Below are 17500 nucleotides of genomic sequence, written 5' to 3'. Positions count from 1 at the left end.
CGCTTGAATCCTCGTCAATGGTTAATTAGTGGTTGTCCTTCAAATCTATAAAGCCCCTGGAGTCTCCGTTTATCCCGTTTCAATAGAGTTAACGCACAATAAATAGCAATTGCTCGCTACCATTTTGGTAACAACAAGAAATGAAGTGAGTAGAAAAGTGTCAGAAGACAATAGAGAATAAGAATTTCGCGGCGGCGATGTGGGCTCTAGTCTACTGCAAAGTACTTTCGCTATCTATTGCAGACCCAGCTACACAACCACTGTTGTGGACAGAGGTTGGGGTGGGGTAGAGGAGTCAGAAAATATGTCGACTGCACCGGGGATCGAAGCTGGACCCTATACTTGCAAAACGAGCGCTCTACCAACTGAGCTATCGGGGGCCGTATAAAGTTTCTTACCTATAAACAAAATGGCGCTCTGAAACCATTCAAGGAGATTTGCACTACTAGAGTCTTCCACTGGGATGATTTTATACCGGAAGTCATCGGGGAAGTGATTTTCACATGACGTAGATACATTCAAAATGGCGGTGATGTGGAATTTTTTTAGCAAGTCCAATCGAGATGAATGGCCAACATCCCCGATGTACAGATAGGGTAGGAGTTCCACAGGAGCAACCTGAACACGAACAGTGAAAAATATAATTATGAACACACTAGAAAAGAAATCCCAGCAAAGCAAACAGAAGAAAGAATAGCAGAGTTTTGAGTCCATCGCACAAAGTTAACCAAAAAGGCAAATGGTAATTAACGTTGTCTATGGATTTAGATGTCGCTTGTTCGAATCCTGATTGAGCCTCATGTCTTGAGACCCTTTGCAAAGCATTTTGAGCATAGTTAGTTGATTGATAATGCACGATATGAAACTCAGTCTTCTTTTTTTCTTTGATTTTTCGTTTGTTTTTTTTTCTTAAAGACCGACTTATTTAATTATATGTAGACTTGGAAGTATCATTTATGTCTATTGGGACTTTTTTTTTCTATTCTTTAAATGATAATATCAGAATTAAAGAAAAATCTTGCAATTTGTGTTTTACTGATATAATAAACGGATTAGTTAGACATTTGGATTAAATAGGCTGATGGAAAATCTTTTTAATTCTTTCGCAGAAAGGACCAAAATCAGAGAGGAAAAGGGCGTTGAACAATGATATCATTTTTATTGAACACACTTTAATGTTAATGGAGCTTGCACTAGACCCGATGTAATGTGTTGTAATAATATTATATCATTGAACAAAATGCATTATAAGTGCAAAATGCATTATAAGTGCATTAATCACAGGAACTGAAATAAACGTAATAATATTAATATGATGCCGTTCGCCGAGTTGTATCATGTCACCAAGGTAACTAATAAGGCTTGTGACGTCAGTGAGGATGAATGCATCGTTACTAATTCCATAATGGAGAAGGAGAAGCCTCTTACAGCCATGGTGGAAAATCCTAAGCTGGTGCAAGTTCGATCCAAGGAGATTTTTGCCGTAATCTGGAAAAACCCAGATTTAAAAATTTGGTTAGAAAACTTGTCTTCAAATATGGATCGATTTAAATGACCTTCATCTTTGCAAAAACTGGCAAACCTGGGACTTCGCGAAGTCCGAGGTTTGAGAGTTTTTGCCAAGATGAAAGTCATTTAAATCGATCAATATTTGAAGAACGAGTTTTCTGGCCAAAATTTTAAATATATGTTTTTTCCAGAGTACGGCAGATTTGTTGTAGTTTTCTAAGCTGTGAACCGATGCTGTTCCGCGAAAAGAAAAATTAACAAAATATTTCTCATTTCCCTATAGAAAATTGGATAGACAATGATTATTAGCAAATTGAGTGTAAGTTTCATTACATTCTTGACTTAATATTTTTTGGAGAACTTCGCGAAAAACGTATGTGGCAAATACTTTTGTTACCCACTATGTGTGTGTGTGTGTGTGTGTGCGTGTGTGTGTGTGTGTGTGTATGATCAGTAATGATCAAAATAACGTTGCATTTTCATTTTCTGTCACACTCTTCACATACACCATAAATCCCCAAGTGTTATATATCAAATGAAATAGGAATGGTAGACAATTCATAAAATCAAAGGTTTATTGACAAGCTGTAACAAACAAGTTTCAAAAAATTTTAAATCGCAACTTGGCAGAACTGGTCATCATCATATCTTGTCGCGCCAGTGAGTCAGCCAGTCCCGGGCAGTCTGGTTGCATTCCCTCGGGTCAGCATTGGTGCAGTGAGGTCCCAGCGAGCATTCGGAAAGGATGTGGTCCATGATCTGTCTGGGGTGACCGCATGGGCATTCAGTGCCCGGTGAGATTTTCCTTTTAAAGAGGTTGGTGGCGGTGTTTCCCACCTTTGCTCTAGCTCTGTTCAACGCCACCCAGTCTTTTCTCTTGAGGTCTGTGCCTGCTGGCAGAACTGGTTTTAGTAATCAATATGGTATGTGGCCCGTTCAGTATCAAGCAAGGGCCTTCCTCGATGCCTGGTCGACATTGTAAGAGTGTATAGTAGACGGTTTCGGTAATTATCTTGGTTCAAACTTTAGTTATAAAAGCAAACAGTTTTGTCTCCATGAAATAGGGTGGTTTTTAAGAGTTTAGTTTGGAGACCGCAATTGCTTCACAGGATTCGAATCTGGTGACGGGGCTGGCCACATTAAGGGTTCAACATTGTCGTCCCTTAAGAAACACTTGGTGGTGTACGTTCAATGGGGTGGGGAATTGTCGTGGGTCAAGATGTCAAATGTGACCCTCCGTCTCAAAACGGTATTATGTCGGGATGATTCAGACCTCAGAAAGTGAATTTAGAGATAGAATGAAGAGAAATTGGACCTTAGAAGATTTTGCAAAGCAAAAAATAGTATTTATACTCCAGCATGACGTAGAGAAATTAAACCCAAGTTTGATATTTGTGGCTATGAATTCAATTTCCCTAACCGAGTGCATCCCAACATAATACCACATTGACAAGGCGGGTCACAAATGTGGTTGATAAACAGAATTTTCCGTGTGGTTGCAAGACTTATAGGATGAACTGTTGAGCCTAGAGTCTATTGTATGTGGTTGTCAGCCTGTTATTCCCGATTCATGCGGTGCCGTTCTGTCAGCATTAGTCGAACGGCCGGACGTCTTGCACGCAGAGATTCCTCTAGAATCTAAGTTAACGTCACATAGATGTCTGTGATAAAATTGAGCATTTATATAGCGCAATATCCACTTAACGTGCTCAATGCGCTTTACAAGGGGTCCCTGGTCAACAGCAACATTTAACATGTAGGACGAGACATGACGCCTGTTAGGCGATATTACAATTTTTCGGACAAAGACAACGCTTTTAACGGCCAGGTACTCATTTTACACCTGAGTACGGTGAGAGAATGTGAGTAAAGAGTCTTTTCCAAGGACTCAACTATGCGCCGAGCGAGGCTCGAACCCAGGACCTTCCGATCCGAAAGCGAGTGTCATACCACTAGACCACATAGCCGTTCTGTCAGCATTAGTCGAACGGCCGGACGTCTTGCACGCAGAGATTCCTCTAGAATCTAAGTTAACGTCACATAGATGTCTGTGATACATTTGGATATAATATCATTCCAGTACGTGTGGTATATCCAAGTGTGTAAAGGAACACCTGAAAGAGATTTTTCCTGTAAGACCACGTGAAATGAAACAAAAATGGATGATAAATTAAATACTTGAAAAAATGAATGAAAGAAGCAAATTAAAGAGAAACGGCACGGATTATAAGAAGGTCATTCAATCATAAAAGGAGTGCAGAGAAGCAAAGGAACGCTTCATTGATGACGAATGCAAGACAAGAGTAAAATCAAAAACATTCTAACACAAAGCTCTTGCACAACTCGATTGCAAAGTTAACTGGAGGAACAAAAAAGTCCATCACCAAAGTCAATTGCTGTGAAAACAATCAGAAAAAAGGCAAATGGGCCATATATGAGGGCACATTCAATGCCTAACACTCAGTGGCTACATAGAGGGGGGAAAAAGGACTCCGGGTCGTCAGAGGTTGACGTTTCTGACCAGTTTGAGGCGATCGACAAGCAACATCCTACAAACTCGGAGCACTTGAGGGAAGCAGCGTATAAATCGTCGTGGAGTCAAGTGATAGGCAACGTACATACAAGCCCAGTCCACAAATAAGTAAGTATGTATGTTGCACTGCCCACGTTCCTGAGCATTGACAATGGTTGTTATGAATCGGCCTTTTTCAGGCATGTGAAGAATATCTTCATCAGTGTGGCCAATGGTTTATGCACAGCCACCCTTGCCTTGGAAGATCTTTAGCTGGCCAACTCAAAAACACTTGTGGTTTAAGCGACAGTTGCCATATGTTTAAAATATGTGCACCCTCTTTACACAGTATCAAGCTTCCAAATATTCAGCAACCTTGTCTGTTCTTCACAATTCAATTTTAGAATGGCAATGTGTGGGTGTTAAAATATCTTGACATAGAAATTTTAGAAGGATTTCTATCTAGATCTTGATGTCACAGCAAGGTAAAGATCTAAAAGACAACTGAAAGCTGTATTCGTTATCAACAAATGTGGAGAAATGTGCACCTTATTTGAATTTGAATGGGAAAACTTGATACAATGAATATAATATTATGTGTTCAGTTCTACTTTTGCCAAATAGGGATCATCAAATGATTGCTCTCAAATCACTTACATTTCGCTTGAAGTGATATATATATATATATATATATATATATATATATATATATATATATATGTGTGTGTGTGTGTGTGTATATATATATATATAAACAAACATATTTGGTACCATTTTAAGAAGAATTTAATTTTCTTTAAAATGGTATATAATTGAATTCCTTTAATGCATATTTCTTGCCATGGAGAGCAAATCAAAATTGTAACGATACTTTTGATCACTACTGTATACATATAAGTACGTATATATATATATATATATATATATATATATATATATATATATATATATATATAAATCAGAGATAGAGACGGATGTTGGAGACTCCACTTACCGAGAACATAGTTTGGCTCTTTGTCGTGGTCAAGTGGAACGATTGAATCGTGTTGGGACTCTTTGGGCTGAGGATCTGTTTGGAAGATGCGTCATGGCGGCTCACGTGACATAGCTGCCCACTCAATGATGTGTGGGAGGAGCACATACTGGGCCATTCCTGCCTGAACCGGAAATAGCCACCTGTGGGCGGAAGTAAGGGAGATAGTTAGGATAATTCCTGTATTTTTACATCTTTAGCCAGTTTAACCTTTTATTAGCAAGGCTGATTTTCTTTTCAAAGTCATGATTTATTCTATTTTCTCTGTCAGGATAAAACAAAGAAAGCAGATACAGCAAAAAAAAAAAAATGCGATTCAAGATCCGTCGATGCCTGTGACAGGGATTGAGTTAAATAATTGTTATTGCTGCAGATTCTTGGAGAATACGGTCAATATTGTTGTTCGATTAAAATAAATAAATACATGAAAGACCTTTCTTTCAAAGGAACCTTTTCTTCGGGATCTACTTAAGGGCGAGACTGGAATTACCCAGTTGTCAGTCGCAATGGAGTGCCTTAAAAGCAGCTAGAGCGAGTGGTTTGTTCATAGTCGCACTACACGAGTTTGAGACGTGGGAGTGGCGTGGGGGTGGGAATCAAACTAATACCTTATGTTAAGAAGTTAAGAAAATACCATTGTGCCACTTTGCTCAATTGGGAAACCGATGTCCGCGTGTAAGGGGTTAAGTCAATATAAAGTGTAGTAGACCATTAGATTTCAAGCAACCCCTTTATGTGTATCTCGGTTTTGTTGTTTTGGTTTGTGTTTCTTTGTTTTTTTTAAATCACGTCTTAGTTCTTAACATGCTTGGAAGGATCAATTACTTGGAGACGAGGATGAAAATAGAAAACGTTATGAAACATTAATGGGATAATTGGGTGCTGAGATTATGAATCGTTAGAAAATATCCATTCATGTAATGAAATGAATGCATTCATGTTGTTCGTTTACAACAGTCCCGAAATAATACACATTACAGAATATTGGGTCACAAGAAAAAAAATGCGGTATCCAAAAAACAACAACATTGCCCAAGACAGATCAAAATAATTATCACTTAGATTAATGTTGTGGAGCAGCAGATTATAATATGGTCGAGTCATGAATGGTCCTGTTTTTGTTTGTTTCTTTGGTTTTGTTTTCTTTTTTTTTGGTCTTTTTTTCCCTTTGTATTTGTGTAACTTTTATAATCTAAACCTTGCTTGTTTCTTTATTTTCTTTCTTTCTTCCTTTTTTTTAATTATAAAAAAATATTATTTATATATGGTTTTTGGAAGGTAATTGCCGAGATATCATATCAGAGTCGTCCATTGCCTATCAATTATTGTCTTACGTTTCTAGCGATATTTTGGCCAGTCATTCATTCACAAAAATTCTAAGGATTAGTCGAAACTACCCGATTCTTTAGCATATAATATCATATCTGAAAATATGAAAGTAAAACAAAATTGGGAACAAGCCATGAGAAATATAAAAAACTGAAGAGTTGTGTGTGGAGCAGTGTCAGACAAAACAGATAAAAAATGCATGGAAAACAAGAAATTCACAATGCTTTTTTTCATTCTTGAATTTCATGTATGCATGAGTTGCATTGTACATTAGTACGGCACCTATAAGGTGCTATGCTACATCAACATGAAAGTGTCACGGTCACAGGGAATTCACATGTTGGGACCAAGCACGTCTGTTCATGGCTAGAGTCACAATTTCGACAATGTTTTCATGGTTATAACCTAATGTCGATTATCTATCACCCCCTCAAAACCGGCCTGCCTCGTGGGATTAATTGTTTTCTGCTGTGTCTGTGACTGATCCATAGACACCATTTCAGAAAAAAAAGTGTGAAGAGGGCACTAATATCATATCAATTAAAATTTAAAACTTGCGCCCTTCCGCCACGGATCATAAGATAATAATAATAATAATAATAATAATAATAATAATAATAATAATAATAATAATAATAATAATAATAATAATAATAATGATGATGATGATGATGATGATGATGATGATGATGATGATAATAATAACCTTTATTGTCCATTCATATTGCAATTTGTCATTTAGTTAAACTTGCTATAACATTATAAGATAACTGTAATATTTAACAGACATTTATTTTCTACCTACTCTATCTGTCTCTCTATCTACCTATCAATCTATCTATCTATCTTTCTCTCTCTCTCTCACACACACACACACACACACACACGCGCGCGCGCGCGCGCGCGCCCAAAAACAACATTGACAGATTCATATCACATTCAAATTGTTACATTTGTGATGGTTTGACATTAAATACCATCATTACAAGGAGATGTTAAATGACCGTCTATTTTTCGTGCACGGCATAAGATCGATACTGTAAAATTAATGACAATTGTATCTAGTCTAGTGTCAACACTCCTTTCTCAAAATATTTTCAATGGATGAGCGCTATATATAGATGCAACATGAAGAAGTTTATTTCTAGATATCTAGACCCCGACTATAATAATATACAATTATAGCTGAAAAGAACGACTTTTGTCGGAATAATTTTTATGAGTATTATTGTCTTCTTCTGTTATACTGCCTCAATATCCTCTTCTTCCTACCCCCCCCCCCCCCCCCGCGCACCCTGCAGCCCCAGTCCTCACACTTGTTTATCACCCTGAGTCCAATCACGATCGCCCCACCCCCCCCCCCCCCCCGCCCCGACACACACACACACACACACACACACATACACAACACATACACATCAACCCTTCATCAAATTCTAGATAGGTATACATCGACGACTTGTTTGTCCCAAGACCACATCGCATCACCCAATGACTACCATCCAGTTACCAAGCCTACCCCCGTCCCCCTTCATTCTCTAATTTATCTCCCCCCCCCCCCCCACCCTCCCCAGCCCCCACACCCCACCCCCGACTCCCCCGATCATCCGCTTAGCGTGGGCGTTTAGCTCTACGATATTACTCTCCCCCTCTCTCCTGAGAATCAATGAGAAAACTGAGTCAATCTCACGTTCATTCATTCATTCTTTCATTCATTCATTCATTCCTCCGTTTTCCCATCCATCCACACACTCGTTCCATTCTAACGCGCGCCTAATCTTAGCCTTTCACAAATTTACTCACTAGTCCCCGAAGCCATTCGTTATACTGCCATTCCAGAAAAAAACACATTTTAAAATTTTTGGCCAGAAAATTCGTCTTTCAAATATCGAACGATTAAAATGACCCTAATCGTGTCAAACACTATCAAACCTGGGGCTTTTTTTTTTTAGTTTGACAGTTTATGACAAGATGAGGGTTATTTTAATCGATCCAGGTCGAAATTTCTGGCCAAATTTTTAACAATGTGTTTTTTAGGAGTACAACAGTATAACGGTGGTGGATCTATCGATTTTCCCCCAGGAACGCGTATTGCACTCGCGGGGAATAGCCTCGGAGTTGATTGGCCCAGCACATTCCCATTTATAACTTCATTCATTCATTCATCTTTGTTTATTCATTCCTTCATTCATTCATTCATTCAGTCATTCATTCATTCATCTTGTTTATTCATTATCCAATCAATCATTCCTTCATTTATTCATTCATCTTTGTTTATTCATTCATTCATTTAGTCATTCGTTCATTCATCTTGTTTATTCATTATTCAATCAATCATTCCTTCATTCATTCATTCATTCATCTTTGTTTATCATTCATTCATTCAGTCATTCATTCATTCATCTTTGTTTATTCAATCATCCATTCCTCCATTCCTTCATTCATTCATTCATTTTTGTTCATTCATTCATTCATCTTTGTTCATTCATTTTATTTATTCATTTCATTTCATTCATTCATTTATACATTCAGTTTGTTTACTCTTGCATTCATCACTTTATGCACCATTCCTTCCTCCATTCATTCATTCATTCACTCACTCATTATCAGTTTTATTCATTCAAAATCGTAAAGTCATGCATTCAGTCGAACTCATTCTTTCATTCGCTATTCCTTCAATCATTAATTTCCAATTAATTAATTCATTCAGTTATCTTGTTTTTATTCTGGCATTCATTCCTTTATTCGTCCTTCATTCCTATATTCATCATTCACTCCTTCATTCATTTTTGATCCATTCAGTCATTACATCTTATCTAAGTTCAATCATTTATTAACATATTCCTTCATTCAATAATGGTGTCATGCACACCTCTTCTTCCTTCCTTCCTTCCTTCCTTCCCTCCTTCATTCATTCATTCGTTCTTTAGCTCATTCAAATCTGAATTCAATTCTATATATATATATATATATATATATATATATATATATATATATATATATATATATATATATATATGAATAGAGGAATGAATGAAGTTTCTTAAGTCCTAGACAACAATAACTATCTTAGTTGGATAATAATTTTGAATATATAATCTAATAGTATATATATATATATATATATATATATATATATATATATATATATATATATTGTTTTTGTTTTTATAATTATATATATATATATACTAGTAATATATATATATATATATATTGTTTTTATAATTATATAACACACACACACATATATATATATATATATATATATATATATATATACATACATACACATAATATTCAACATTATCCAACTAAGATATTTATAGTTGTCGAGTACTTATGAAACTTCATCCATTCGTCTATTCACCTATTCATTTAAAAATGACCCTTAGTTCTTTCTTGTTTTCTTACCCCTTTGCTCCATTATGCAGACACCCAAGTAGGACATTTAACTTACACATCAAGCCTATATCCCTACCTACATCATTTTTTATTCTCCCCACCCATCCATCCCCCTCACATATACACGTACAAAAACACTCACCCTCCCCACGTCATTGTTTCACCACCTCGTTAAGTTCCAAGTCCATCCATCCCCTCTAATATCACGCCATGTGGAATAAGTACTATTACGTACTAGAATACACTTGACGTCACTATCTCTATTATTATGTCTCCCAGTGTTTGTCGATTAAATTGACCCATTTCCAAACAGTGACCAATTTATTTTTGTTTATTTTCCTGTGCTTTTTATTTGTTTGTTTGTTTTTGGTTTTATATTGTTTCGTTTGTTTTTATTTGTGTTGTGCTGGAATTTTGCTTTTGTTTTATTTTTTTAAATTATCTATTTGCTTCTAGCTACATTGCATTTCTCTCCTGTTAGAGAAGAACAATCGTGGACTATTATAAATGGACGGTCCCTGGACATGAGGTTGGAGGGGGAGGGGGGGGGGGGATTAGTGTAAATTTACAGCACTACAATACTTATTAATCCTATTTACGAGTTATTCATTCATTCAAAAAAAAAAAAATAATAATAATACAAGAGTGTTGATTGGTTTGCTTGTGTATTGTATTGTCTTTCCCTGAGTAAAGGAGATTTGTGGTCGAGCATGAGAAGGATTGGAACGGAGCAGTGTAGAATTCCAGGACTACAATGCTTACTAAACTATCGTTTTCTGGAAAATCTCGTATTTGAAAAATTGACCAGAAAACTCATCCTTCGAGTACCGATCGATTTAAATGACCCTTATATTGGTAAAAAATTCTCAAATTGGGGACACCAAGGAAGACTTCGAGAAGTCCCAGGTTTGATAGTTTTTGCTATGATGAGGGCAATTTAAATCGATCAATATATTAAAAGACGAATTTTCTAGCCAAATTTTCAAATACGTATCTTTCCAGAGTACAACAATAACTTCTTAATCCCCTTGATGAGTCATTGATTCATTTATTTAAAAAAATAGAATTATTATTGATTTGGTTCTGCATTGCTATATTTTTCCCTGAGCGGAGTAAAGTCATGGTCGAACATTAGGAAGTCCCAGGATAGAGAGGGATTAGTTTAGAATAAAAGCACTGCATTGCTTACTAAAAATCTTGAATCATTATTTTATTTATTAAAATATGATGCTTATTTGCTTCTTGTTTCTGGACGTGCGTAGAGAGACGGTCCCGAAATAGGGAGAATACCGTTTTGTGGTCTTGTGGTAAGGGACTCGCCTTCAACTCGCCTTCGGACCGGTAGTTCCCAGATTCGAGTCCGCTCTAAGTGGGACAAATTTGACTTCTTGGAAAAGTCTCTCATTCTCTCACTGTAGTCAGGTGTAAAATGATGTACATGGCATCAACAGATTTGTCTTTGTAAAAAAAAAAAAAAAAAAATTGACTGCAATATCGCCTAACAGGCGTCATGTCTCGCCCTATGCATGTTAGGTGTTGCTGTTGGCCAGGGACCCCTTGAAAAGCGCTTTAACCCTCTCCTTACCACCTACAGCAAAATCGTCACATTTATTATGACACAATATACAATTTTCTTATTTAGATTTATTTTCTACATCACAAACTTTGAAGAATGATCTTTGATTAATTAATAAGAACATAACGTTATTTTGTAGAGAGCTTATTTGAGTTTTAAAAATCAATTTTTCTGCTAGGTAAGCCTGCCATTTTGGGGAAATACTGAAATTGATAGGTAAGGAGAGGGTTAAGCACGTTGAGTGGATATTTCGCAATACAAATTATGCTTCAAAATGGTCCAGAGAGCAATGCTGAATCACATCAATATATTATCAGCTCGTTACTAAACCTCGTGACGATTCAATCATCTATTTATACATGAGCATTCTTTTCATCCATTTATAAATAATCCTATCCTTCCATTAACTTCCCACCTTATATTTCATTAAATCTTTTTAAAGCTTAAATCGAAATATCTACGGCTTTTAGATACTAATGAACATGTCATGGAGATTTATATTTAGATAATATATTCACACAATTACATACTCATACATACACTATATATATATAATTATATATATATATATATATATATATATATATATATATATATATATATATATGTATATTCACCCGCCCCCAACAATGTCCGTAATTTGCTTTTTATACATCACGAAGTCACAAGATCATCACTTAAAATACCGACGTCATATGAGATGTTTATTATAATTTTGTTTAAAATATACATGAGCAAGAAATGTCTCTTGATGTCGGAAACGCCACTTACTACAAAATTGATGCTAGGCAGTTGGCCAAAAAGCTCACAAAATGTCGTCTGCCAGAAATAACGTACCAAAACACAAAACTATGTGTAACCGTAAACTTATAGATTATTATTATTATTATTATTATTATTATTATTATTAGTAGTAGTAGTAGTAGTAGTAGTAGTAGTAGTAGTAGTAGTAGTAGTAGTAGTAGTAGTAATAGTAGTAGTAGTAGATAGTAGTAGTAGTAGTAGTAGTAGTAGTAGTAGTAGTAGTAGTATAGTAGTTAGTAGTAGTAGTTAGTAGTAGTAGTAATAGTAGTATAGTAGTATAGTAGTAGTAGTAGTAGTGTAGTAGAAGTAGTAGTAGTAGTGTAGTAATAGTATAGTAGTAGTAGTAGTAGTAGTAGTAGTAGTAGTAGTAGTAGTAGTAGTAGTAGTAGTAGTAGTAGTAGTAGTATAGTAGTAGTAGTAGTAGTAGTAGTAGTAGTAGTAGTAGTAGTAGTAGTAGTTATAGTAGTAGTAGTAGTAGTAGTAGTAGTAGTAGTAGTAGTAGTAGTATAGTATGTGTAGTAGTAGTGTAGTAGTTAGTAGTATAGTAGTAGTAAGTAGTATAGTAGTAGTAGTAGTAGTATAGTAGTAGTAGTTAGTAGTAGTAGTAGTAGTAGTAGTAGTAGTAGTAGTAGTAGTATAGTAGTATAGTAGTAGTAGTAGTAGTAGTGTAGTAGTAGTAGTAGTAGTAGTAGTAGTAGTAGTAGTAGTTGTAGTTAGTAGTATAGTAGATAGTATGTAGTAGTAGTAGTAGTATATGTATTTGTAGTATGTAGTAGTATATATATATATATTTATATAATCATTATACTATTATTATCATTATTATTATTATTTATTATTATTATTATTATTATTATCATCATCTCATCATCATCATCATCATCATCATCATCATCATCATCATTATCATTATTATATATTAATTATTATTATTATTATTATTATTATTATTATTATTTTTTATTATTATTATTATTATTATTATCATTATTATACGACAGCAAAGAATGTATTTCTTTAAATTCTCATATTCATTCTATTTTGTTCATGATAATTTCCATCAAATTGAGGCTCATTTTATTCTATCGAGATGGGTATTTTAACCAGCAAAATTGATAAAAGCATTTTCTGATTAAATCTTTCTCTCTTTATAATGGCTAAGTAAGCTATCATTAGATATATTATATCAGGAAACAAGCTTTATGAACTGACAATTTATGACATATCAATAGACGTATTTCGGTTTATAACGCTGTCCTCTGTCTTTTCTAGTGAGGTGCGGCACTCCCATCATGATTCCGAAAATAACACTTCCTTCAAATTTAGAAGAGACGAAGTTGACTTCACTCAGCTCTTTGATATTATTTTAGACAGCCTGTTAGTGATTAGTTCTCACTAAATTATATAAATCAGACTATATTATAAACGTTAAAGGTTGCACACCGTTTTGTGTGTCGGTTTATTTTATTTGGATGGCGGATGTTGTGGGTATTTTACCTTAACACATAGCATCAATACGCCGTGAAGGCGATCACGACTTTCAGGTTATGTACAAATAATATAAGAAGAAAAAAGAAGTGGATTAGAGTGATTACCATCGAATAACAAAGCTGTTATCAAGTAAATTAATATATCACGAGGATGTATTTTTTGTCGTATACAGAAACATTATAAGTAAAAATTATGTAAATGGCTGAATCGATAGTAATGGTTACGTTTTAGTCCATTGCCTTATGGCAGAAAATCGGTGAGATTAAAAGTGGATGTGAACAGTATGTAAATTGCGCTGACTGGGCGGGGTTCCTGGCCTCCCATAGTGGGCAGGGATGCACTCTCTGTGCCTTCTATCGCCCTATATCTGTTTTCCAATTTGCTTTCTGTCTTGGAATGAGGTTACTTGGTTTTGTCCTGGCCGTGGTCGGATACCCTGGCTGGGAGGGAAACAGTCAAATGTATCCTTAGAGTTTTAGGAGATAATATTTTATGTCTTGTAAATCATCTCTCTGTTAAGTATTGTGTTAATATATATATATATATATATATATATATATATATATATATATATATATATATATATAATACATTTATTTTTTTTTTTTTGGGTGTGTAAACATATGAGTGTATTCTTCTTAGTGGGGACCTGTGCTTGCGTCTGGATGAGACTTTTAGGTGATCTCAGACTAAGTACTTTGATAGTGTGCTCTTGGAATCTACATGTTTCCTATTTGGATCAATCCCCTTTGTCTTACTTTTTCTTGGGTGCATTAATTTTTATTCTTGAACTTTTTACTATCTCATTTTCTTCCTTTTTACTGGCGCTGGTATAACCTTAATGTGTTGCAAGCGCCGTAAAACCCTCCAAAAAAATTGCGCTGAACACAACGATTTGAGTGAGTGACATAATATAGTCAGTGGACTGTCAGAACCAGTAAATATATTTAAGCAATATTCGTCAATCAAATCTAGACGTCTAAATAAAAAGGGGAAACTTATTGATTTAAAAGTAGTACACTTTCATGAAATTGTCGAATCGAATACAATTTCAAATCATTATTCAGAATATTATGATGATGGATGAAACGAAAGTCTATTGACAGATTCTTGATTTGGATCGAGGTGTACTGTTGAAATGGAGTATATTATACATAAGTTGAAAGTATTTCCATTTCAACAATGAGACCAGAACAATTTTTGGTTACCATACATGCAAATGTGTGCATTTCGGTTTGGATGGATAAAATAAAATGTATCAAAGCTAATGTTTTTAATTTTTACATGTTAATGATAGTTGAATAAAACTATCTCTGCACATGCTCATTTTAAATACATTTTTTCAATTTTGAAAAGTAGCAAAAAATCTCTAGGATTGAGTGAGTTAAAACTCTTTGAAACGTTGACGCTTATTTGAATGGAACAATCACCTCAAAATTGTATTATATCGAGTTTATCTTATGTAATAAATTTAATTTAGTGAGAAAAAAATATATTGAATTTTGGTTTAGATGGATAGTTTTCTTGAGAACATTTAGTTTCTTAATGTAACAGAAAATAAAATGTCATATTTCAACTTTAAAACCACTTTTTGGCATTTTGTTCAACCCCATACAATACAATTTTCAAAGTCATATTTGAAATAACAATTATTTTCTTATAGGTCTAGGTGTCTTATATCGTAGAAGGACACAAAAGGTAAGCATTATTCTGTACCGCCTCCTATTTTTTTTATAAGTACATCCGAGACAACAGCAAACTATGCCCCCACTATAATACAAATAAGAGAATATGAATATTTATACGTCGCATGTCCACGGATTAACCATTCTCAGTACGCTTCACAGTGTTTTATTTATTTCCTCAGCAGACCATATTATTGAATAATATTTCCATTCCATACGGTTCTAATCGTCTGTTTGGTGTCCTTTATGTACTAACACTCTTATAAAATCGTCACTGTTGGTATCTAGGTACTCATTCACACCTAAGTCCATTGGGGTAATGCGTGTAAAGTCCCTTTCCTTTCCCAAAGGACCATATGACGGGGCTAGAATTTTCCACGATCGCTGCTGCCAACATCCGGACTCTGATCATGCTTAATATTGCTTGATTGACTTTCGTGACAAGACGAGACAACGTAGCTCTGAGTCACAGAGCTTCACATAATATCATTATAACAGTAAATAGTAAATAGTAAATAGTAAATAATGAATTTATATAGCGCCTAAACATCCACGTTAATCGTGCTCTGCGGCGCTTTACATAATAAAAATAAAAATAAAAATGTTTAAAACAACAAAATTAAAAATCACGACACTACATGATACATACTAAGCATGCATACAAAAAACAGAATCAAAGCAACGTCTATTTCATGAAAAATAAGCCTCGCGGAACAACTCAGTCTTCAGACATTTCCTGAAAGATGATAAGTTTTCACAGGACTTTGTCCGAGGACTAAGTGCGTTCCATAGGCGTGGAGCTATGAATGAAAAGGCTTTTTCACCGAAAGTGGATTTTGAGGTGGTAACTTTTCGAAGTTGGGACTGAGATGATCTTAGATTTCGAGTGGGTTCATATTTTTTAATCAGTTCCTGCAAATATTCAGGAGCCAATCCATCCAGACATCTAAAAACATAGCACAATATTTTAAATTCTATCCTATACTTCACAGGAAGCCAGTGCAATTCCTGGAGAACTGGTGTTATATGATCTCTTTTTTTCGTTAATTTTATAAGTCTAGCCGCTTTGTTTTGAATTTTTTGTAGTTGATGAATTAATCTACTTTGACAGCCAATGAGAAGGGAATTGCAATAATCTAATCTGCTAGTAATAAACGAATTAACAAGCATCTTTGTAATATCTTCATCAATATAATGTCTGATTCTTCCAATGTTTCTAATGTGATAGTTACAACATTGGCATATTTTTTTAACATGATCTTCCATGGATAACCCTTGATCTAAATACACCCCAAGATTTCTCAGACAAGAACTAGGTTTAATAGCATTTTCACCCACTAGTATCTCATTTGTAGATATTTTTGAGAGTTGATACCTATTTCCAAAAATTATCATTTCCGTCTTGTCATCATTAAATTTAAGTTTGTTTAGTTTCATCCAATCCTTTATGTTGGCAATGCAATTTTCCATAACAGATACTGATGACAGCTCTGGATCATTATTGAGTTTTGTATACAGCTGAGTGGCATCAGCATAAAAATGAAAATCAATGGGAAAAGTGGATAACATATGAGAGAGGGGAGCAGTATACATTGTAAAAAGGAGGGGGCCGAGAATAGATCCCTGAGGCACTCCACACGTTAATATGGATGGAGTTGATACACGGTTTTCTATAATTACTGACTGAGTTCTTTCAAACAAATATTCCTTTAACCAGGCCAAAGCTGTGCCACTGATATAAAATTGATCACGTAGTCTAGTTAAAAGTAAATTTTGATCGATAGTGTCGAATGCCGCACTTAAATCTAGTAAAACAAGCATCGCAGCACTTTTATTATCTATATCATTTACAATATCATTAAAAACTTTAAGTAATGCCGTTTCCGTGCTATGGGAGGCTTTGTAGGCAGATTGAAATTTAACATTTAAGGCATTCGTCTTTAGATGGTTAATAATACGAGCAGCAACGACTTTTTCGATTAATTTTGAAATGAAATTTAAATTTGACACAGGTCTAAAATTATTTAACTCATTGCAGTCAAGATTTGCTTTTTTCTTCAGGGGTCTAACCAAGGCATGTTTCAGCATATTTGGAAAATCGGGCAACGTTAGACTTTCATTTACGATAGATGCAATTGCTGGAGCAAGATACTTTG

General features: G+C 35.0%; 1 protein-coding gene across 1 annotated transcript in view; it reads right to left on the bottom strand.

Moving 5' to 3' along the window:
- The window catches only part of LOC144966516 (dual specificity protein phosphatase 4-like), a 30890-nt gene that overhangs the window by 4737 nt on the left and 8653 nt on the right, over window positions 1–17500 (bottom strand). The window contains exons 4-5 of the mRNA XM_078903140.1: window positions 5016–5197; window positions 399–618 (exon numbers count right to left, since the gene is read on the bottom strand). Coding sequence (XP_078759266.1) covers window positions 399–618; window positions 5016–5197 — 402 coding nt within the window. The remainder of the gene's footprint in view (window positions 1–398; window positions 619–5015; window positions 5198–17500) is intronic.

Source organism: Berghia stephanieae, chromosome 2 (genome assembly GCF_034508935.2).
Source record: "Berghia stephanieae isolate SIO BIC M18660-M18661 chromosome 2, UCSD_Bste_1.3, whole genome shotgun sequence".
NCBI classification, from domain to species: Eukaryota; Metazoa; Mollusca; class Gastropoda; order Nudibranchia; family Aeolidiidae; genus Berghia; species Berghia stephanieae.
This window is presented reverse-complemented; position numbering and strand designations above follow the sequence as displayed.